General features: G+C 36.4%; 1 protein-coding gene across 5 annotated transcripts; it reads right to left on the minus strand.

The window, feature by feature from the left end:
• Positions 1 to 141: 141 nt before the first annotated feature.
• On the minus strand, positions 142 to 7,313 carry LOC107794688 (mitochondrial inner membrane protein OXA1-like). 5 transcript variants are annotated; one of them, XM_016617200.2, is made up of 10 exons: positions 7,212 to 7,313; positions 6,084 to 6,575; positions 5,077 to 5,167; positions 3,707 to 3,754; positions 2,894 to 2,952; positions 2,639 to 2,714; positions 2,410 to 2,541; positions 2,155 to 2,262; positions 1,038 to 1,092; positions 142 to 925 (listed from the first exon to the last, which is right to left on the minus strand). In XM_016617200.2, exons 2-10 carry the CDS (start codon positions 6,560 to 6,562, stop codon positions 633 to 635), a joined length of 1,341 nt encoding a protein of 446 aa, XP_016472686.1. In that variant the 5' UTR covers positions 6,563 to 6,575; positions 7,212 to 7,313; the 3' UTR covers positions 142 to 632. The 5 variants fall into 5 exon arrangements, with proteins under 5 accessions (XP_016472686.1, XP_016472689.1, XP_075088023.1 ...); XM_016617203.2 differs by having other exon boundaries at positions 6,084 to 6,568; positions 7,212 to 7,309; XM_075231922.1 differs by lacking the exon at positions 7,212 to 7,313 and adding an exon at positions 7,116 to 7,192.
• Between the last annotated feature and the right edge of the window lie 16,440 nt (positions 7,314 to 23,753).

Here is a 23,753-nt window from a genome sequence, read left to right on the forward strand (position 1 = left end):
ATTTTTTTTTTTTCTTTGGTTATTTTCAAATATATAAATTTTATTTCAAAACACTTGAATTCACATCAATCGTTACCAATGATCAAGCAAATAAGCAAGACGATTGTCTTTCTAGTTGCAATCTGCGAGGAACAAATTGAATAACATAAACAACTTTCAACCAGATTAATAAAGAAGAATTAAAACTTGTGGTTGCAAGTCAAAATTGATTTGCTAATTACAGCAAACTACTGATGACATCTAGTGCTGCAGTATTCTGGTCATCGTTACAAAATTTCTTAGACTATAATCTTTTCTCAAATGCCTATATTCGTATGAAAAATGAAACAAAACAAAAAATATTACATCTCTATGAAGTACTTTGAAAAAAATTACACACTGCTCGCTCCCCTACCCTATAATTCTCAAGAAACATAACTAGTGAAAAATGAGCTTCTGCCCCAATTATTTCAATCTATGTTGCTCGAACTCTTCAAAAATGTTGTTGGTATTTTTTGAAGATCCGACACGGGTGCAACAGCACTTTTGGAAAGTCTGAGCAACATAGATTTCAATGGTGTATATGCGCAACTAATAATAACCTATAATTATCAATTTGCTAGACCAATTTTTCTCCTTCAATCAACAACGGTTCAACGTCTCTTCTTGTTGTTCTTTCTTCTTTTTACTTGTTTCTCTAAACTTTCGATCCTTTTACCAAGAACAGAAGACGACGACGATGATGATGATGATAGACCTTGACTTGTGGGTTTTGATGCCTGGGGAAATGATGACTGAGCGTGCTTTTGTGCCACTAAGTGCTCTTGCGCTGCAGCAAATTTCTTGAGAGTATCGAAAAATGAGAGTCCCGGTTTTTGTTCAGATGGAGGACTGACAGGTATTATAGGAATGCGAAGTAACTTCTTAACTGCAGGATTTTTAATCACTGGCACACAAAGAAGACACAAGATGAAAAGTGAAACATGTTAACGACAATTTCAACAACTAAAAATTGCAAGACATGTATGCTTGTGCAGGAAATGAATCATAATACTAACCCAATCCGTAGGAGAGTGAAAAAAGATTTGAGGTCATCCAATAACAGAATACTGCCTGGAAAAAAAAAAACAATGATCGACATATCACTATAACCAATGAAAGAATAACCAACCAAGAAGGCAAGAACTCAAATCAACTCCGAACACAAGCACATACCACGAGCACATAGCATTTACAAGCATTACATAGCACATAAAGGTTAACCATAGGTTCACACAAGGGTGGAGGCACGGAGCTAGAAGTGCGGCTACGGGTTCGGCTGAACCTAGTAGTTTTTGGTCAAACAGTGCATTTGTGTTAAGAAATTCATTAAATATGTACAAATAGTAAATTTAGAACCCAGTTATTAGCAATTGAAGTTGTCGTTCCACAATTCAGAATCCATAAAGTTAAAATCCTAGTTCCGCCTCTGGGTTCACATGGTCCAACACGAACAACAATTGTGTTAAACATGATAGACACCCATAATAAATTAGTTGGGTCTCGATTATGACTTTTGACATGCAAAACGCTTATGATACGATCATTTAGTACCACTAGAAGAGAGAGCCAGCCGATAAAGGTAGAACCTTTGGGTGCACCAATCCCATATTCTAATACCTTGTGTAAGGTAAATATAGTGAAGTTATCTTTGAGCAATTAAGAAGTTAAGAATGCTTATAACTTGACCTATAATGTAGGTCAAGTTATGAAAGGAATGTTTAAGGATATCCTTAACAATCAAAAAAACCAACAGATAATGCATGTACTCAATCAGGAAACCCGGAAAAAAGAAGAAGATAACAACAAGGGGCGGAGCCAATGAAAAAGCTACGGGTTCATCTGAACCTAGTAACTTCGGTATAGGCCTTGTATATGTGTTAAAAATCCAGCTAAATAAGTGCAAAAATAAACTTTGAACCCAGTACGCGATGTGGTAGAATTCTAAATTTGAACCCATAAAGTTCAAATCATGGATCTACCTCTGATAACAGTCAGACACAACGCCAATTTGAAGCGAAAGCACATCATGTACTTCTGATGTACAAAAGTTCTACCTCATATTCTTCACTAGCGTAATAGGAATGGATAAATACATGATAAATCATTATGCATGAGTTGGTTTGGATTATGTACCTTAGGAAAACCAGCAGTAAATGGGATAGTTAAAGCAGCAAAGGCTCGTGAGACATTTTTTATAGTTTTAGCATGAGCATTTCCTTCCAACCCTTCTTGCGCATTGCACTGAGAAAGAACAAACTCTGGTTAACAAAAAGGGTCAGAAATTGTATTGGTGTAAAGATATCTAGACAGAGACAACAGGATTTGTTAGAGAATAGAAAAAGGGGCACCACAAAATAATACACCGAAATGAACAAAAGCACAACTCACCTCCACCGTTATCCAGAATGTCAATGCAGTCAAAACAGGGAAGATGTACATACTATCTGGAGTAGTTAGATCAGTAAACCAAAGCACTCCCCCCTGTTTGAAAGAAGGGACTTTTTCCACCATGTTTGAAATCTGAATTTTAGGCGATAAATTTAACTTTTTAGTAATGAATATGGAAGGGAGAGAGAAAAAAAGGACATTATAGATAGCAGAAAGTGGATAAACTTACAGCCATAAAGAAACTAACAAAGATTGGCCCTTGTATTAGAATTCCTTTTAAGGGAGTGAAGGGTGAAACTCCATATCTGCAAGAATGTCATAGATTGAAAAGACATCCATCATGTCGAAACATTTCAGTCAATTATGAGGCCAATTATATGTTGAGCATACATAAGATAATTAAGGACTCCAATGAAACTATGGATTTGCATTTTAGTTCTTCTCCAAACAAGTCATACATATGATTTAATGAGAAGTTGCTTACTCATTCATTGCTGCTTTCATTTTTTGTTGACCTTCAGCGACAGCTGCCGGAGCCATACCCTAGTAAAAGGTAAGAAGTTTAACTAGGTAATTCTAGCAGACTAGCTTAATTAGAACGAAAAATATCATGGGAGTTTTATATAGTTTGTCACAAACAGTGGCTCCAGGGGTGCAGCTGACACACCTTCGCTGGAAAATTGCACTGTATTGCTAGGTAAAAGATTTTGTTTCATGCATATATATACTATATGTTGAATCACCTTGGCTTTTCCGTGTATTTAATTTTTTCTTTTTTTTTAACACCCCTTATTGAAAATTATGGCGCCACCATTGGTCACAAAGAGTATGGAACGCGTTGATATATTGGCTAAGTTAGATAGATATATAATCTATTTGGAACTAGTAACTAGAGATGATAATACAGAGGGTTCGAGTATAAGAATCTTGTACTAAAACAGAATGGCAATGTGTAATACTCCCTCCGGTCCACAATAAGTGACCAATTTGCATTTTTATTTTGGTTCAAAATAAGTGTCCATTTATATAATCAAGAAAAAATTCAATTTGTTTTTCCAAAATTACCCTTAAGTACATATCCCTAAAAAGTCTTTTACTCCTCACATTAACTATGTTGCAACATTTAATTAAGGGTAGTTTAGTCACACTAACTATTTTTGTCTAGAATTTTGTATTTCCTAAATGGGTGTGCCCAAAGCAAATTGGTCACTTATTGTGGACCGGAGGGAGTAATCAGTACAACAAGACCAAATAATGTATGTCAATGGCGATCGGAAGAGAATCATATCAAACTTACCCTATCTTGCATCTCTTGGTTAATCGCATCCAACTTTGGCTTCACAAGCTGCAAAAGACATGCATGTTAATAAATGGATGATTTGTGAATTTTCACCAAAAAACGAAGAAAAGAAAAAGGATGAATTGTGAAGAAACCCAAAATTAGCAAAGATAGACTATAAATTAACGGGAAACAACTATAATTCTTTTCTTTTTTGCATTGGGCTTGTGTAAGAGATGCAGAACGAGGGACTAGATTCTGATGAGCAAATGGTTTGGTTACTTCAACATTTTCGAATAGTATCTAAAAGTTTACAGAAAGCTCCGCGTCTGCCTAAGTGAACTTCGCATAGCGGGTCTCACATCAATTTAAGGATAAGGGTTGTGGCAAGTAGACAGCCAGTAAAAATAGTCAAACTTCAATAAAAGTTGAATGAAACGCCTGAACAGTTTCGAACCCTAGAATCAGGAAGTGATGCTGGCTGCCTACATTACACTTTCTTGCTTTCTTGGCTCTTGGGGTGCGGCCTTCCCGGACCTTGCGTGTACACAAGATGCTTCGTGCACCAGATTGCCTTTTTTTTAAGAAATAAAATGCTTGGCCTGAGCTGACTTAACTTGAGTTAAACTTTCTAGTTGGTATATTTTTTGATAAAGTAATAATATTATTTGATTTGGGACAAATACCATATACAAAACAATATAATAGAAAGTAGAGAATCTACATCAAGCTTTGTAGTTTATAATCGACTTAATCTTGGGGCAATTAATTTGAGCTTGACCTATAAGGCTACAACATGATTGCTCAGTACATTTTCAACACAATTTCTAAAATTATTGTACATCAGATTAAGATATCAAGCACATCCAGTACAATTCTGGAAAATGTCAATACACGTTAACAAAGACCAAAGACATTCAAAGATTAAGAATTTATATAGCAACTCTGCGTACTAAAATATTACTGTATTTTTTTTTAAGCTGGTGAAGAAGTTGATATAGTTAGGGCTACGAGAAAAGAAATCAGTTGTCACTGTCTGCTTCAGACAAACAAAACAGCATAACCACCTTCTCCCTAGACTTTGCGAAGACAAAATTTTCATTTTGTACAGCATATGTATGTCGAACAGAACCTGTTTACCACGAATTTTGTACTTTCTAGCTGACTTGAACAAGTAACAAGCAAAGATAATAGTGATCAAGTCGAGCCTGAGCGCTGTTATAGTGTTATCATGAGTTGGTTAAGCTATAAGCTAAATCCAAGTCAAGCTCGAGCAAGTAGGTTTATGAAACAACTCATGTACATGCACACCTGAGCTATCTGTCTGATAAAGACCAGTGCATTTTATATGACCATGACAGTAACGTTAAGATCCATTAGAAACTTACCGCCAATTTTGAAGTGGCTTTGAGCTGATTAATCATTAATGGAAGGGTTATACATCGAATAATAATAGTTGTAGCAATTATTGATGCCCACCTGAAATATATTTCCAAAATGAAGTGGTCAGTCATTTCGTGACACTATAAAGCACAAGTTGATTGTAACTCGCGAATGTTACATTACAACGGCACAACCAAAAGAGAGAAACAAACTATGAATGTTAAGGTTTCCTAAGTATTTCAGAAGAAACATTTCCTATATCTGTCAAAATTCTTAGGAGCAAATCTCTCGAAACCGAAATTAAAAACACATCAAAAGTTACAAAAAGAAAAGAAAAAACTTCAATATATGCAATGCCTTCAAGCGTTTAGAATTAAACAGTTCTATAGTAAGAGTTCCAGCAAACATATGTCCATCTCCCGATTAATAAATGTCCAAAAACCAAATCAATCAACATGACATACTATAAATTCAAAATATCGTCTCAAATTAAACCCCAACGTTTTATTACACTAAACACACATGCACATACTTTTATATATGAAATACAAGTAAAAAGATTCATAAACTATATTATCCCTCTCTTTCTCACCTAAAAATTCAGAGACAGATCAAGGATTTGAACATAACAGTTTCGAGTTTGGGATTCAATACCAGAAATTATTTGATTTACTAGGATCGAAATCAATTATTTCTACTTCTTTAATCAATTTTATAACACATATATAAGATCGAGCCAAAGCTACCCATAACTTACACTCTACATCCGCCCCTGCCTAAAATTTATCCAAAGAGGAATAACTATACCAAACTCTTTCCTTTTTACTACTACATCAATTGAAACAACAAGCAATATATCATGCTATTCTTACCAATCAACAACAACAACTACTACTACTACTCAGTCCCAAACAAGTTGGGGTCGGCTATATAAATCCCCACTGAGCATGTTACTCCGTTCAAAATCATCTCATGCCAATATTATCCAAATAGAAATAAAAATTAATCTTACCAATCAAATCCAGTAAAAATATGAACATAATCAATCAAGTACTGCAACGCCTGCACGGGCAAATACGACTCAGCAGCAGCAACTGCCACCTCATTCAATGCTGGAACTTGAGAAGTTACAACCTCGACAGCCTTATCTGCCAGCTCAGCAACTTCACTTATGTGCTCTATCTTCTCTGTTCCACCGCCACTAACACTACTAGACATATTCCTAGTGAACATTGAGCCCAAACTCATACAAATCATGTGTTGTGAAGGGCGAAATCTTCGATCTTGAAATGGGCTTTTGGGCCCATTTAAACTGTTAATTCCACTTTTCACATAATGGGGTTGTAAAAAAGTGGAAAATCTTGGATTTTTACAAATGGGTTCTTGAGTTTTTTTATCATCATCATGTGGGTAACAAAATGCTGGAGTAATAACTCTTTGTTGCTGATAAAGAAACTTAGCTCTTGTTGTTAAGTTCCTTCTATAAGCCATTTGAATCTGCTTCCTTCAAAAAAAATGAAATTTATAGCTGCACAAATTAGTACATCAAACACCAAAGATTAAACCTTCATAATTCTTCCCAAGTGGGTGTTAGAGTTACCCGATATTTGTGCTGGCTCAGACACCACATTCACAAAAAATAAGAAAAAAAATTGAATTTTTATAATCATTCAACTATAAAGGGCAGCCGTGATGTACTAAACTACCGGTGTGCACCGGTCGGGAAAGGGCTGGACCACAAGAGTCTATTGTATGCAGTCTTACACTGCATTTCTGCCAGAGGTTGTTTCCACGGCTCGAACTGTGACCTCCTGGTCACATGGCAGCAACTTTACCAGTTACGCCAAGGCTCCCCTTCGGCCACTCAGCAAATATGATGCACAGAAAATATCTAATAAAGACATAGGCGGATCCAGCATATATGTATATCTATATATTGTCTTAAAAAAATATTCAATTTTTTTGCTGAACAAGTTAGTAAATCAAACACCAGAAAGGATTAAAACTCTATAATCATTCAGTAACTATGATACAGAGAAAATACCTAAAATTGAAGAATATGAAAGAAATATTCAAAAATATAATTTCAGATCCCAATTATTTCTATTGACAATTCAAAACATAGAGAATAACAGCTTACAGTTAATTACAGGAACTGCTAAAATGGGCAGGGTTTTTCGGTTTTTTGGGGGTTTTAGGAGCAAGATGGTGTCAGCCAGTAGAAGTGATAATACAAAACTAGCCCTGGCGTAAACTATCTTTTTATAAATATTACACTAAACACCCCTGTAATATAACTCAATTATACTCACACACCCTTCATTACAAAATCAAACACTTTAAGGGTGTATTTGGTATGAAGGAAAATATTTTCCTTGGAAAATGAATTGTGTTATCACTTAATTCCCATGTTTGATTGGTGAATGAAAAACTTTTTTCGGAAAATATTTTCTAGTGTTTGATTAGAGAATATAAAATATTTTTAGGAAAATAATTTTCTATGCTACTCTCCTCAACACACCTTTCCCAAAATTCTCATATTTCCTGTACTCCCCCCTCCCCAAACCCCCCAACTTTGTTTTCTTTAAGAATTTAATTATTCTTTTCAAAATTCACACAAACCCCAAGGAACTACATAAATCCAAAGGAACTAATATTCTGATATACTTTTTCACATAAAAACATTGAAATTTGTGCTCCATGATTAAAGAGAAAATACTTTTTTTCTTGTTGAAATAAAATAAAAATAATCTTTCTATAATATGAAAAAGTATTCATTTATTGAAATGAAATAAAATACTTTTTCTTCATCATGAAAAGAAAATACTCATTTTGTTGAAATAAAAAAAACACGTCTTTACTACATTTTGTTGAAATAAAAAAAAAAATTTAATTACATTTTATTGAAACGGAAGAAAATAATTTTTCTACATCATGAAAAGAAAATACTCATTTTGTTGAAATGAAAGAAAATGCTTTTGACTATATTTTGTTAAAACAAAACAAAATACTTTTTCTACATCATAAAAAGAAAATATTCATTTTGTTGAAATGAAAGAAAATACTTTTTCTACATCATGAAAAAAAATACTCATTTTATTGAAATGAAAGAAAATATTTTTTCTACATCATAAAAAGAAAGTACTTTTTTTATTGAAGTGAAAGAAAATACTATTTTTTACGTCATGAAAAGAAAATATTCATTTTGTTAAAATAGAAAAAAAAAACACTCAATCCACAACATGAAAAGAAAGTACCTTTAATATTTTTTCTATTAAGGGTGGTGGTGGGGGGTCGAGGGTAAGGGTGTGGGGTTGGAGGTGGGTAGGGGTGGAGGGTGGACGGGGGTAGGGATGGGGGTGGTGGCGTTAGGGGTGGGGTAGGGTGGGTTGGTAGGGATGGGGAATAGAGTGAGGAAGATTGAAAAGAGCTTTGAAAAATATTTTCCTTCTCTTGATTGTGAAAACATTTTCTTCCACTTGGAGAAAAATATTTTCCAAAACATTTAAGCTAATCAAACATGAGAAAATTGAAAAACATTTCCGAAATATATTTTCCTTCATACCAAACACACCCTAAATTATAGGGATTTTTAAATGATCTAAATATGTAATTTTAATACCATCTGAATAAAACGTATATAAACTCATACATTATACATTTTCTAGGATACATTAGTACATACATGAGTTTCTTGCTCAATTATTTTGGTGCCAAGTTTTTGTTCATAATAATGTATAATTATAAATATCAATTTCATTTTCTGAAAGAGGTATAATAAGGTACAATGCAATAAGTTTAATCGTAGAAATGCTAAGCTGCAACCAGTTACAATTTAAATATGTAACCTATTTTGTTACATATAACTGGTTATTCGCCTATTAATATTTTGTTACATATAACCGGTTACTTATAAGTTTCAAACTAAACAATCCAATTGGAAGAAAATAACCTGCCGTCATTATTAGTTACATATAATTTTTTTCTCAAAATTTGAGCTCTTCATTTATAATTCTTGAATAGATAATGACCTTTAAAAAACAGAAAAATTTCGCATACATAGTATTCAGTTATTGCTCAATGTAGCATAACACATAATTTATTAAAGGGCTAACCAGAGGTCTCGGATTTGAGTCCCTGAGTATGGAGTCGCCTTTGTTAGGGAGCGCTTTACCCTCCAATGTGTGATTTCCTCGCGCGAATCCGGCCCCAATGTGGATACCGGACACCGGGTGGAAAACCAAAAAAAAAAAGGCCTAGAAAAATTCAATCGATAAAACAATATTAAGCACACTTGGATTTCTATATTTATCAAAGAGCAACAATTTTTAATTATATAAGGAGTTACAATTCGATGAGAAATACTTTTTGTTAAGTCATTTTCGATTGGAAAATTTATATTTAGCTAATAAAGAGCAACAATGAATTTCTACATTTATTAGAGAAATTGATAATCGTTGATAAATAAGGAGTTACCATTCGAGAAGAACTTTTTTTATATCATTTACTATCGAAGATTTTATATGTAACTAATACGAAAGTCTAAAGTGGTGGAAAGAAAATATAGAAAACAAGTAAATCGCATTTGGGACTTATAAATCACGATTAAGGAAATGTACAATAGAGCAAAGACAAGGTTTAGGGCTGTGAAAAGTGACTCGAGATACTTTCTGGTCGTGATGGGGTTGCATCAGGGTTTAGTTCTTAGCCATTTCTTGTTCGCCTTGGTGACGGATGTATTGACGTGGCACATCAAGGGGGAGGTGTCATGGTGCATGTTAGTTATTGATGACGTAGTCCTGATTGACGAGAGGAGAGACAAAGTTAACTTTATGCTAGAGGTTTGGAGACAAACCCTAAAAATTAAAGGGTTCACGTTGAGCAGGACTAAAACTGATTACATGGAATGCAAGTTCAATGGCGTTACTCATGAGGACATATGGAAGTAAGGCTTGATTCATAAGTCATCCCCAGAGGGGTAGTTTCAAGTATCTTGGATATGGAAACCAAGGTAACCGAAAAATTGATGAGGATCTCACACACCGTATTGGAGTAGGTTGGATGAAATGATGGCTTGCTTCTGGTGTTTTATATGATAAAAAGGTACCATCAAGACTTAAAAGCAAGTTCTACATAGTGGTGATTGGGCCGACTTTATTATATGGGGTATAGTATTAGCCAGCTAAGAAATCGCATATCTAGAGGATGAAAGTAGCGAAAATAAGGATTTTGAGATGGATGCGTGGGTGTACTAGGAGAGACAAGGTCAGGAATAAAGATATTTAGGACAAGGTGAGGGTGGCCTCTGTGGAGGAGAAGATGCAGGAAGTGGGATGAGATGGTACGAGCATGTAAGAGGATATGCTTGGATGCCCCAATAAGTAGGTGTGAGAGGTTGTACATGATGGGTTTCATGAGGGGTAGAGGAAGACCTAAGAAATATTGGGTAGAGGTGATTAGACATGATATAACGCATCTTCAGCTTGTTGCGGACATGATCCTTAATAGAAGGTTGTGAAAGTCAATGATTAGGGTAGAAGGTGATAGCATCCTAGGAAGCTCAACTCTATTTAAGGACAAGGACAAAACTTTAGAATCTCAAAGATGGCCTTTAACAAGATGTCAAGCTAAAGAGTTGCAAAACAAGGCCATTAGACTTCAAGTGCAAATAAAGAAGTTGTTAATTGGGAGGAAGAGGTTAAGGATAAAGGATGTGAATTGGCTAGGTGATAGCATCAAGGACACATAGAGTTTTGGAAGCTCCAAGAAAGTCATTTACGAGATCTCAAGCTAAAGAGTTGTTGGACTTCAATGGAGAATAAAGAAGTTTTTAATTGTAGAGGAAGAGCTCAAGCCCAAAGGAGATGAATTGTCCAAGTTTTACAATTATTTGGTGGCCCAAATTGATGTCCAAGAGGAGGAAGATTGGGTCACTAAATCAGCCCTTGAAGTCCACCAAAAGGGGTCAAAATGAGCTTAAAAGAAGTCCAAAATTGAGTGTTTCAAAAGGAGCCCAATTGGAGTCCAAATCAATGGCCCAAACTAGTAGTTTTAAGGCCAAATCTGTCCCAAAGGTATTTGGCCGCCCCCTACCTAATTTTGTGACTTTTCTTATTTCTTAACAACCACCCTACCTAATTTTGATGACTTTTGTTACCCCTTAGCAGCCCCCTACCTAATTTTGATAACTTTTGTTACACCTTAACAACCCCTACCTAATTTTAAGGACTTTTACTTCTAAAAATAAGGAGTTCTTCTCACTCATTAAGGACTTCATTATTAATTAAGACTATTATACTTTGAGAGTTCTTTTGAACCTTTGTTACTTATGCTTTGAGATTTATCTTTCAACATTTACTAGTTTTTAGTTCAAGGTAGTAAGATAACTTATTTATTGTGATATCATTGATTACTTCGTGGTATTCTTAGAAGGCGATTAATACGAGTTATTAATTGTTGTCTCGAGTTACTCGTAAAGGGGTCAAGATCTGAATCTATTATTTTGATTTGTTTTTAAGTAAAGGCGTTTGATTTCGTAAATAAATTAAAACATTGTTGCTTGGATCTTGTCAAGGCTATAGAACTTGCGTTCTTTGAAGGTCTTGGAATTCTTTCCTTGAATTTTCCCATATCCTTTATTTTCTGCACTTTATTTCTAGTTGCTCAATTCCTTATTATTATTGCTTCCGCATTTAATTCTCAAATTCTTACTCTAGTTTGGATCCCCGACCTTGTTGTTATCAAAAGGTTAGTAGGTAATATAGCATCCGGCCTTTCCATACCGATAACTTTAGTATTATTCTTGTTCTGGCTATCCTAGTGTAATGACCCGACTAGTCATTTTGAGCCCCAGCGCGTCGTTCAGCATTTTGAGACCACGAGTAGCTTCACTTCAGGTATTATGACTTGCACGCGTGGTCGGAATTGAAATTTCGGAAGTTCGGAGTTGATTTGGAAAGAAAATTCTCATTTCAAAAGCTTTAAGTTGGAAGAATTGACTAAAGTTGGATTTTGAGTAAACGATATCGGAATCAGGATTTGAAGGTTCTAACAAGTTTGTAAGATGATTTCGGATTTGAGCGTATGTCCGTATCGGGTTTTGGACAACCCGTGAGTGTTTCGGCACCTATTGTGGAAGTTAGCATTTTGGAAGAATTTCATAAATTTGGGTTGAAGTGCATTTCAAGGTTATCGATATCTGTTTGGGATTCCGAGTATGGGAATAGCTCTGTATGGTGATTCTGGAATTGGAAGCGCGTCCAGAAGTGGATTCGGAGGTCCGTAGGTCATTTTGAAGTCATTTGGCTAAAGCTAGAAATTTGAAGATTTTTGAGAAGTTTTGACCCGAAGTGGACTTTTTGATATCGGGGTCGGATTCTGATTCCGGAAGTTGGAGTAGGTCTGTAATATCGAATATGACTTATGTGCAAAATTTGAGGTCAAACGGATGTGATTTGATAGGTTCCAGAATCGAATGTAGAAGCTTGAAGTTCTAAAGTTCATTAATCTTGAATTGGGGTGCGATTTATGATTTCGATGTTGTTTGATGTGATTGGAGGCCTCGAGCAAGTTTGTGTTATGTTATGGGACTAGTTGATATGATTGGACGGGGTCCGGGGGCCTCAAGTGTATTTCGGGGTGATTTCGGATCATTTCAGACTGTTTTGCAATAGCTGATGCTGGTGTCTGGTGTTGTTCTTCGCGTTCGCGAGGATACTCTCTCGTTCGCGAAGAAGGATTTGGCTTCTAGGATTTTGTTCTTCGCGTTCGCGAAGAGATGCTAGCATTCGCGAAAACAATCTTTGTTCCATAGGTCTGACTTCGGAGGCTCATATCTCACAATCTATAAGGAATTTGGAGATGATCCAAAAATAAAAACTGTAGCCCTTTGTGTCTAGTTTTCAAAAAAGTAAACCGTTTAGCATATGGATTTGCCGTACAAAAAGTTATGGCTGGTACACTATAGGTTGTCCGGGAAGATGAAGAAATTTGTATTTCACATGTCTGACTTTGACAGCTTATATCTCAAAATATATAAGAAATTGGGATATGGTCAACATATGCATTTATAGCCCTTGATGTCTAGTTTCAAGAAAGTCAACCCATTTGTGATTTGGAGTTTTGTACAAAACGTTATGACCATTATACTAGGGACTGTCTCAGAAGAGTTTGAAAATGGCTTCTCAGAATTTTGTTCATCGCGAACGCGATGGGGGTCTCGCGAACGCGATGAAGGGTCGCCTGGGAAGTGTTTAAGTTTGAAAAAATGGATTTGGCTCATTTCCTCCATGGGAGCCGACCTAGGAGCGATTTTGGAGCTCCATTTTCATCATTTATGTCAAGGTAAGTGATTCCTACCTATTGCAAGTTAAATACTTGGTTTATATACGAATTTAGGCGTGAAAATTCATGGACATTAGTAGAAATTTGGGGTTTTGAAGAAAAACTTAGAAATTGGTATTTTTGAATTTTAACCACGAAAATTACTATGGGATTGGATGGAAATGGTATATTTGAGTTCTTGAGAGTATGGGTAACGATTCCCTCCAAAAATATCCGAACTTCGGGCATGTGGGCCCGGGATGAATTTTAGGAATTTTACCATTTTGGATAGGATAATTTATTTAATAGATAAATTTTAACTTATTTAACATGTATTAATTATTTCATATAACTTTTGGATAGTTTCGGATTTTCGGCACCGAATTGGGATTTTTACACGACATCGTGATCGGAAGTGGGCATTGAGACAAGGTAAGTCTCTTGTCTAATCTTGTGAGGGGTGAAATACCCCATAGGGATTAAATTAAATAATTATTGCTAATTGCGGGGCTACGTACGCACGAGGTGATGAGAGTTCATGCGTAGCTACTATTAATGCTAAAGTATGGGTAGTTTAGGACTCAAAGCATGAATTACTTGTGTAAATTGTATTCTTTATTAATTAAATTATTCGATGTATATATTGTGAATTGTTATGAAAGGTATTACAAGATGAAATTTTTATATGCTTAATTTTTGTTTAGATTAATTAATTGTTGAAATAAATTGTTTATCTTCTCGAATCAATCTTGAAATAAATACTCTCATTCCGGAGGTACATAAGAATATGTCCTCCTTTCTTGTGGATCGGGCCGAACGCCTGGGCAGAATAGATGCATCTATGGATCGTGTCGCTCGTCCCTCGACAGTGTACACAAAACTCTAGATCGGGCCGTACGAGCTCGGCAGAAATCGTGCTTAATAATCATAATTACACGATACTTTGATGGTTTATTTCAGCTTGCAAAGCTAATTGATAAATTGGAGATCTTTGGAATATGGAAAAATTGTTATTCCTGCTTGTTAAGGAATTATTTGTTATTCTAGTAAATGAGACAAATTTATAAATTGGAAATTATTTGATTTGAAGGAATTTAATTAATACATTGAGAATTGTTGCATTTGAAGGAATTTAATTATTTCTGCTGGTTAAATAAATTATTGTAAATTCTTTGAATCATGCTGACTTGAATAATTATAATTTATTCCATTTATTATTATTGACCCTTAGTGAGTGTCAAAGTCGGCCATCTCGTCTGTACCACTTCGAGATTAGGCTTGATACTTACTGGGTACACGTTATTTACGTACTCATGTTGCACTTGCTGCACATTTTATTGTGCAGGTACATATTTGTCTAGTGGCCTTGTGGGCACAGAGGTGTGGTTAATAATTGTGGGGACATATGTGAGCTGAATTTTGTATTACGATGCGCAGCCAACACAGTCTCCTTCAGAAATATTATATTTTCCTGTCTAATTTGTATTCTTAACAGATACTGTATTTTATTTTTAATTCTCTAGTAAATACTCGTGTACTTGTGACACCGGGTTTTGGGATGATTATGGGTGCACTGTATTGGAAATTTTTAAAGATATTATTACGCATTTTGTAAATTTTATCTTCTGTTTAATTGAGGGGAACACCTATGACTTCAAAAATATTAAAATAAGAATTTATTTAGTATTTATTGCTGGCTTGTCTGACAGCAGTGTCCGGCGCCATCATGGCCTTTATGGATTTTGGGTCGTGACAACACGGTATCAGAGCACTAGGTTCACTTAGGTCTCACGAGTCATGAGCAAGTCTAGTAGAGTCTTGTGGATCGGTACGGAGACATTTGTACTTATCTTCGAGAGGCTATAGGGCTGTTAGGAACTCCCTTTTTTATTCCTCATCGTGCGATTTGATTCTTTTGAGGCTTATGCCTTCATTTCCTTCCTACTCAATCTTATGCGACGTGAAGCTCTTGTTATAAATTGGGGATCGAGGAAATTTTTAATGATACTACAGATGTAGTACAAGATGCATCTCCTTGTGTAACTAACTGGGCTATTGTCGTCGCCTTGCGAAAGGCCGCTCTGTCATTTCACATTAAGTATCGGTACTACCTAAGATTTTGAGATTTGGCATTGATTGTTATGACGATTCGTGCGTTGTTATCGCACAGTGTTTATGAAATGATAAAATGCCCGTCTATGTGTCAGGGCAGTAAACGACTTGAAAGAAGGTTTTCTCAGTACATGATTCATAGGTTCCATATTTTAATTCCAGCGGAGAAAAGGCAATCGGACTATGAATGTTCAGTTTTGGGGTTGATGGAGTAACGAAGCTTGATATTTTCGAGTGTGGTAGAATTCTCAATTTTGATGTGGTGTCATCGCCTTGTAAAATGCGTTAAGGTTCGCCGGTATTATGGTTTTCTTCAACTCGCCTTCACGACGGGGTGTTATGAATTGGTATAGGGGAAGCAGTCGTTAGAGATCGCGGTGTGTAGTGATTCAGGATCGAAGCAGCGTTCCTAGTATTGATGTCTCGAGAAGGATGATCGTCATAAAGGTTTAAAGCTGGTAACGAGCTATTGGTTCAAGTGCTACAGAGATGAATTTTTAGTTAAGGCAACAACTGGGCAGCAAAGGATGAGGAAGGACATGTGGAAAGTGTCTTGTGGTGGTTAAGTTCCTAGGAGGCCAAGTGTGAGAAACAAAAGTCAAGTAGTTGCTTAAAGAAGAGTGGCAAGGTAGAATATGAGTTATGTTGTAGGATAACTACATGGCTTGAGGAAAGTTTGAAGTGATTTGGGATTTAGGATGGACAGTGACTAGGTCTACGGACTTAAGTTGTAATATTAGCTGCTATATTTAGGAAGATTGGATACAATAAGAGGGAGTTGCTTGATATGAAGAGGGATACAACATGACTTTGAATTGAAATGTATTGTCGCAACTTTAGTTGACGTTCATGAGGAGTGAATGGACTAGTGCAGTTGGTGAATGAGCTCGGACTTAGGATGATCTACTGATTTAGTAGTATTTGCACCCAGTGCAGTGGCGTTGGAATATGTTGGTATGTAATTTTCACATGTGGGTTATCTCCTGTGAGCAAGTTAGCGGTTGTGTGGTATTGAAAAAGCTTCTGCTAAGAATTCTACTGGCTACCCGGTAATAGATTTAATATTTAAATGTGGCTAGTGGTTCGAAGTGTTTATTAAAGGTTAATAGAAGGATTTCGAGAAATTTGGCAAGTTGCGTATGCATGATCATGTCGACGATGAAGAAAGAATCTTGGTGGGTTCCAGAGCTATGTAATTGTAGCTTCAAGCTAAGTGGGAGAGTCGCACCATCTACAATTGGATTGCATGGTTGTCTATTTGTGAGGTTCCTGGTTATCGGTGTATTGGTGGGTCATTGCAACTAAGGAAAGAAAACACCAGTGGTAATCTGAGCAAAGGATTTGGGGAATGTGTGCCATATTTAGCCTTATCAATTCATATTCATATTTTTGGAAGACTCAACGTTTATGCTTCGTGTAGATGTAATGCACAGGGAAAGTGAGACAGTCGGGTGTTTCCTTGAGAAAGTGTCCACGTGCTAGCAGGGCCTTGGAGTTGATCATGTTTGGGAACAAGTCAGAATAAGTGACTCTCAATAACAGTCTTAGCGGGTTCAAAAATTTAAAGTGCGGTGTCTAAGGATCTCGAGTCCATAGTATGGTTGAGTATCGAGCTTTTGCAGCATATTATGAAACGGGGCTTGGAGTACTCTACGTTATCTTCAGGTTGTGGTGTAGCATTTGAGAAACGAAAGAAAATAACTTCGAATTCATAAAAGAAGTATCAGAATGGGTGTACCAGTTGAAGATGAAAAAGAGCGCACAAGGAGGGGTATGAGATGATTTGTGGATTTTGAAACAACGAGGTCTCATGAAATAAGGTCACTCAGGATGAGTGCGGATTTGAGTTCGTGATATAATGAATGAATTTATTATTATTTCTAAGGCAAGTTGAGAATAAATTGAGAAAAGACGGATCGACTAATAATGGTTGAATTGGCATGATGGTCACAATGATTAATTCCTTCAGCGCATTGAATTATGCATGTGATTTGTGGCGGTACGTGCGAGGCTTGACGGCCGCCATAATTGATTTTATTTGGAGGAATTCAAGTATTAGGGCATGTTATGTGTAGCGGGATCCCAGAAGAGTTATGGTGGTTTAGACCACTACTTGTGGCCTGTATGTTTCTGCGGATATGAGGATCCAGTTGCATATTGCAATGGTCCTGAAATAAGTTAAGTATAAGGTTTCTATATGATGAAGTATTTACCTTATTAGTGGTTCGGGAGTTATGATGGAATTCTTGCACTCTTTCGCATTGGCGTAATTAAGTGCATTAAGTAGTATGGGATTCGAAAGTTGAGGATTCAAGATTTCGGTTAGGTGTTGACAAGGATGTCATGAGCTCGAATGAGTAGGAAAATAGATTTAGATGTTTAAAGCAAGATGGTATTGTTTTCGGCATCACCTAAGATCGATGTCAGGTGTAAGAGACCTTGTGTATTGATTTGTGGATTCTTGATATGCTTTACAACATTAGTGTAACCGGTAGCATGGATGTGCAGACTTGTTACCTGGTGCGGAAGGTCGTGGGAGTGTGTCTCACGAAAAAATTGTATAAGAGTGACATGTAGTCACTTGATTGAGTGAATATTGAAATCAAGTATGAAGATTGTGGTAATATCATTGATTCGAGAATTTATGATTGAAGGGCGCTCGATTTATTCGGTTGTGGACTGTGGAAGTTTGTTTCGGTTATGATGATTGTTCTTGTGTGTTATGGGAAAAGGGGTTATTATGGATCCTTGAAAGGTTATTAGCCTAGTACGATGCGATCAGAATCGGCTTGAGGTCTGTGGATGGATTTGAATATGAATATGGGCTCTATATCATGCCGGATGTGTTTATTTCAGCATAAACGCTCCTTATGGAAGAGTATTCGGATGTTGGATGTCGTTTCATCGTCGATTATTTCATGTAATACTATATTGTGCCATGTGAGTTGCGAAACAGCTTGATAAATTTCTTATGTGTTGAGGTTCCGCGTAGCGATGGTGCCATGTGAGCCGGATGGCTCTCGAGATTAAGATCATATATCGCACATTAGTCGTGCTTGAATTTTGTAGCATATGGCGTTGTCGGTCCTTCCATGGATGATATTATGCACTGAGCCTACTTGTGTCCGATATTCGAATATTTTGTAGTAATGAGCATTCTAGCTCGGTGAGTATTTTCTTATAGATTCTTTTGTGCGAATCGGGTGGCACACCGCCACGGGTATGTCGTTTGGATTGGGTTGCACGCCGCAACGGTATCATGTGTGGATCGGGTTGCACGCCGCAACACTGTGATGTTGAGTACAGTCCCGTATATTCTATTTTGTGTGTTTTGTGTCCCATTTTCTGAGAAAGGTTCATGATACCTTTTCAGTTGTCTAATTAGTTACGTGGGTTGAGTAATCCTTTCCAGAGTTCATTTTTCCTTAGGTAGCACGTTTGGGTTTGTAGCTTATTGGCACATTGTGGCACCATATGAGACTTTTGGCAGCGTCTGCGGTGGCTTATTGCCCGAACAGCTTATACTAGGTGAGATGAGACTATTGGACCGGAAATAAGTACAATCAGATTTATATAAGGTATAATAAGGAACAAATATCGCTATTCAGTTCAGAAGGAGGTAATGGTCCTTGTCAGGAGGGGCGACCCCATGATTTGATTGATTCAGCAGGTAGTTATGAATTTTTACATATCTCTTTCGTCGTGGCGGTATTGCAAGAGTTGGAACAAGACTTATATATGTCATGCGGAGCATTGTGAGAATCAGATTCGTGGAATTGCAGCTATTGTTATCAGAGGATGTTATTATGGTCATGTGAGTTATGCAGTGCATAGTCTGAATTCAACAAAGGTATGCAATCATGTATCAGTGTATCGTGTAGTGATTGATACGGTGTTCGTATGATGGGAACATGCCTAGCAGAGAATTCCGGATGTTGGAATTGGACTCTAAGGTTTATTTGGCTAAGTAAAAAGGGAGAATCTTCATACTGGCTCAAGCTAGTGTGCTCAACTGAGTTGTGGCAGCACGGGTAAGTGCACGAGGTATTAAACAGTAATTTCGGACAACCCCAAAGCAGACCTTAGCACGTTCGAGGATGAACGCATGTTTAAGTGGGAGAGAATGTAACGACCCGACCAGTCGTTTTGAGCCCTAGCGCGTCGTTCAGCATTTTGAGACCACGAGTAGCTTCACTTCAGGTATTATGACTTGCACGCGTGGTTGGAATTGAAATTTCGGAAGTTAAGAGTTGATTTGGAAAGAAAATTCTCATTTCATAAGCTTTAAGTTGGAAGAATTGACTAAAGTTGGATTTTTGAGTAAACGATATTGGAATCGGGATTTGAAGGTTCTAACAGGTTCGTATGATGATTTCGGACTTGGGCGTATGTCCGTATGGGATTTTTGGATAACCCGTGAGTGTTTCGGCACCTATTGTGGAAGTTAGCATTTTGGAAGAATTCCATAAATTTGGGTTGAAGTGCATTTCAAGGTTATCGATGTCTATTTGGGATTTCGAGTATGGAAATAGCTCCGTATGGTGATTCTGGAATTGGGAGCGCGTCCGGAAGTGGATTCGGAGGTCCGTAGGTCATTTTTGAGTCATTTGGCTAAAGCTAGAAATTTGAATGTTTTTGAGAAGTTTTGACCTGAAATGGACTTATTGATATCGGGGTCGGATTCCGATTCCGGAAGTTGGAGTAGGTCCGTAATATCGAATGTTACTTGTGTGCAAAATTTAAGGTCAATCGGACGTGATTTGATAGGTTCCGGAATCGAATATAGAAGTTTGAAGTTTTAAAGTTCATTAAGCTTGAATTGGAGTGAGATTCATGTTTTCGATGTTGTTTGCTATAATTTGAGGCCTCGAGCAAGTTTATGTTATGTTATGGGACTGGTTGGTATGATTGGACGGGGTCCCGGGGGCCTCGGGTGTGTTTCGGGGTGGTTTCAGATCATTTCGGACTGTTTTGCAATAGCTGATGCTGGTGTTTGGTGTTGTTCTTCGCGTTCGCGAGGATCCTCTCTCGTTCGCGAAGAAGGATTTAGCTTCTGGGATTTTGTTCTTCGCGTTCGCGAAGAAGAAAATCTCTGTTCCGCAGGTCTGACTTTGGAGGCTCATATCTCATAATCTATAAGTAATTTGGGGATGATCCAAAAATAAAATTGTAGCTCTTTATGTCTAGTTTTCAGAAAGGTAAACCGTTTAGCATTTGGATTTGTGTACAAAAAGTTATGGCTGGTACACTATAGGTTGTCCGGAAAGATGAAGAAATTTGTATTTCACAGGGCTCATTTTGACAGCTTATATCTTAAAATCTATAAGAAATTAGGAGATGATCAACATATGAAAGTTATAGCCCTTGATGTCTAGTTTTCACAAAGACAAACCATTTGTGATTTGGAGGTTTGTACAAAAAGTTATAACTATTATACTAGAGGCTATCTGAGAAGAGTTTGAAAATGACTTCTGAGAATTTTGTTCATCGCGAACGCGATGAGGGTCTCGCGAACGCGATGAAGGGTCGTCTGGGCAGTGTATAAGTTTGAAAAATGGGTTTGGCTCATTTCATCTCATTTCCTCCATGGGAGCCGACCTAGGAGCGATTTGGAGCTCCATTTTCATCGTTTATGTCAAGGTAAGTGATTCCTACCTATTGCAAGTTAAATACTTGGTTTATATACGAATTTAGGCATGAAAATTCATGAAAATTAGTAAAAATTTGGGGTTTTGAAGAATAACATAGAAATTGGTATTTTTGGATTTTAACCACGAAAATTACTATGGGATTGGATGGAAATGATATATTTGAGTTCTTGAGATTATGGGTAAAGATTCCCTCCGAAAATTTTTGAAATCCGGGCACGTGGGCCCGGAGTGAATTTTAGAAATTTTACCATTTTGGATAGGGTAATTTATCTAATAGATAAATTTTGAATTATTTAACATGTATTAATTATTTCATATAACTTTTGGATAGTTTTGGATTTTCGGCACCGAATTGGAATTTTTACACGACATCGTGATCGGAAGTGGGGCATTGAGACAAGGTAAGTCTCTTGTCTAATCTTGTGAGGGGGAAAATACCTCATAGGGATTAAATTAAATAAATGTTGCTAATTGCATGGGCTACATACACACGAGGTGACGAGAGTCCATGCGTAGCTACTATTAATGCTAAAGTGTGGGTAGTTTAAGACTCAAAGCATGAATTACTTGTGTAAATTGTATTCTTTATTAATTAAATTATTCGATGTATATATTGTGAATTGTTATGAAAGGTAGTAAAAGATGAAATTTTCATATGCTTAATTTTTGTTTAGATTAATTAATTATTGAAATAAATTGTTTATCCTCTCGAATCAATCTTGAAATAAATACTCTCATTCCGGAGGTACATAAGAATATGTCCTCCTTTCTTGTGGATCGGGCCGAACGCCTGGGCAGAATAGATGCATCTATGGATCGTGTCGCTCGTCCCTCGACAGTGTACACAAAACTCTAGATCGGGCCGTACGAGCTCGGCAGAAATCGTGCTTAATAATCATAATTACACGATACTTTGATGGTTTATTTCAGCTTGCAAAGCTAATTGATAAATTGGAGATCTTTGGAATATGGAAGAAATTGTTATTCGTGCTTGTTAAGGAATTATTTGTTATTCTTGTAAATGAGACAAATTTATAAATTGGAAATTATTTGATTTGAAGGAATTTAATTAATACATTGAGAATTGTTGCATTTGAAGGAATTTAATTATTTCTGCTGGTTAAATAAATTATTGTAAATTTTATGAATCATGCTGACTTGAATAATTATAATTTATTTCATTTATTATTATTGACCCTTAGTGAGTGTCAAAGTCGGTCATCTCGTCTCTACCACTTTGAGATTAGGCTTGATACTTACTGGGTACACGTTGTTTACGTACTCATGTTGCACTTGCTGCACATTTTATTGTGTAGGTACATATTTGTCTAGCGGTCTTGTGGGCGCAAAGGTATGGCTAATAATTGTGGGGATATATGTGAGTTGCATTATGTATTACGATCCGCAGCCAACAGAGTCTCCTTCAGAAATATTATATTTTCCTGTCTAATTTGTATTCTGGACAGATACTGTATTTTATTTTTAATTCCCTAGTAAATGCTCATGCACTTGTGACACCGGGGTTTGGGATGATTATGGGTTGCACTGTATTGGAAATTTTTAAAGATATTATTACGTATTTTGTAAACATCATCTTCTGCTATTTAATTGAGGGGAACAACTATAACTTCAAAAATAATAAAATAAGAATTTATTTAGTATTTATTGTTGGCTTGTCTAACAGCGGTGTCCGGCACCATCACGACCTTTATGGATTTTGGGTCGTGACACCTAGGATCCCTATTATTACATGTTGTTGCTTCTATTATGGTATGTTACTATCTTGTTGTTGCCTCCGTCTCTTTTTCATAATGTTTTCCTCATTTGTTATTCATTTATTTACTAACTGTGCTTAATTGAGCCGAGAGTCTATGAGAAACAAGTTCTCTACATGAGAGATTCTTCGGGGGTGCCCTCAGCACCGAGGAACATGTACAAGGGTGTATGTGCGACTCATTTAGATCATGAGCTGACAACAAAAGCAAGAAAATGACTTCTTATTTGGAATCGTGTTAGGTCTAATTCCTATTACTTTGGCTGGATTATTCGTAACTGCATATTTACAATATAGGCGTTGTGATTAGTTGGACCTTTGATTAATTAACATCTCTTTTTAATTGACCTCCTTCTATCTTTAATTCACAAGCACAGGAGGTCAAATTCCGATTGTTGTGAAAGTTACTGAATGAATCTATTTTTTTCTAATTCGATCTAAGAAGAAAAAAATTACGCTATGTAGGATTTGAACCTACGACATTGAATACATTATACCCTACTTAAATCCTACTTATAGAAATTCACTAGGTAGGTTGTTGTTGAATTATAAATCTCATTTTATAAATGCTCTTATAAATCGAACTTGGTGAAATGGGCTTACATTTATAAATTGTATTTTGTAATTGCGACTTATAAATTGCATATTTTAATTGCGATTTATAAAAGAGCATGTGTAATTGCGAATTATAAATCGCATCCTCCAATTGCTAATTATAAATCGGTTCTCCAATTGCAACGTATAATAATAAATCGCATTACTGATTGCGACTTATTATCGCTGAGACAATTGCGACATATACTTTTCTCAATTTCCGCTGTTA

This window comes from Nicotiana tabacum, chromosome 15 (genome assembly GCF_000715075.1).
Source record: "Nicotiana tabacum cultivar K326 chromosome 15, ASM71507v2, whole genome shotgun sequence".
Taxonomy (NCBI): Eukaryota; Viridiplantae; Streptophyta; class Magnoliopsida; order Solanales; family Solanaceae; genus Nicotiana; species Nicotiana tabacum.

What these genes read in the sequence shown, in the direction of transcription:
- LOC107794688 (XM_075231921.1), bottom strand. Translation starts at nt 6,701, where the DNA reads ATGTGGTGTCTGAGCCAGCACAAATATCGG. An exon ending in AAGCCACTTCAAAATTGGCG is followed by an intron (nt 3,755 to 5,076) that starts GTAAGTTTCTAA and finishes TGTCTTTTGCAG; the next exon opens with CTTGTGAAGCCAAAGTTGGA. An exon ending in TTACTGCTGGTTTTCCTAAG is followed by an intron (nt 1,093 to 2,154) that starts GTACATAATCCA and finishes TTTTTTTTCCAG; the next exon opens with GCAGTATTCTGTTATTGGAT.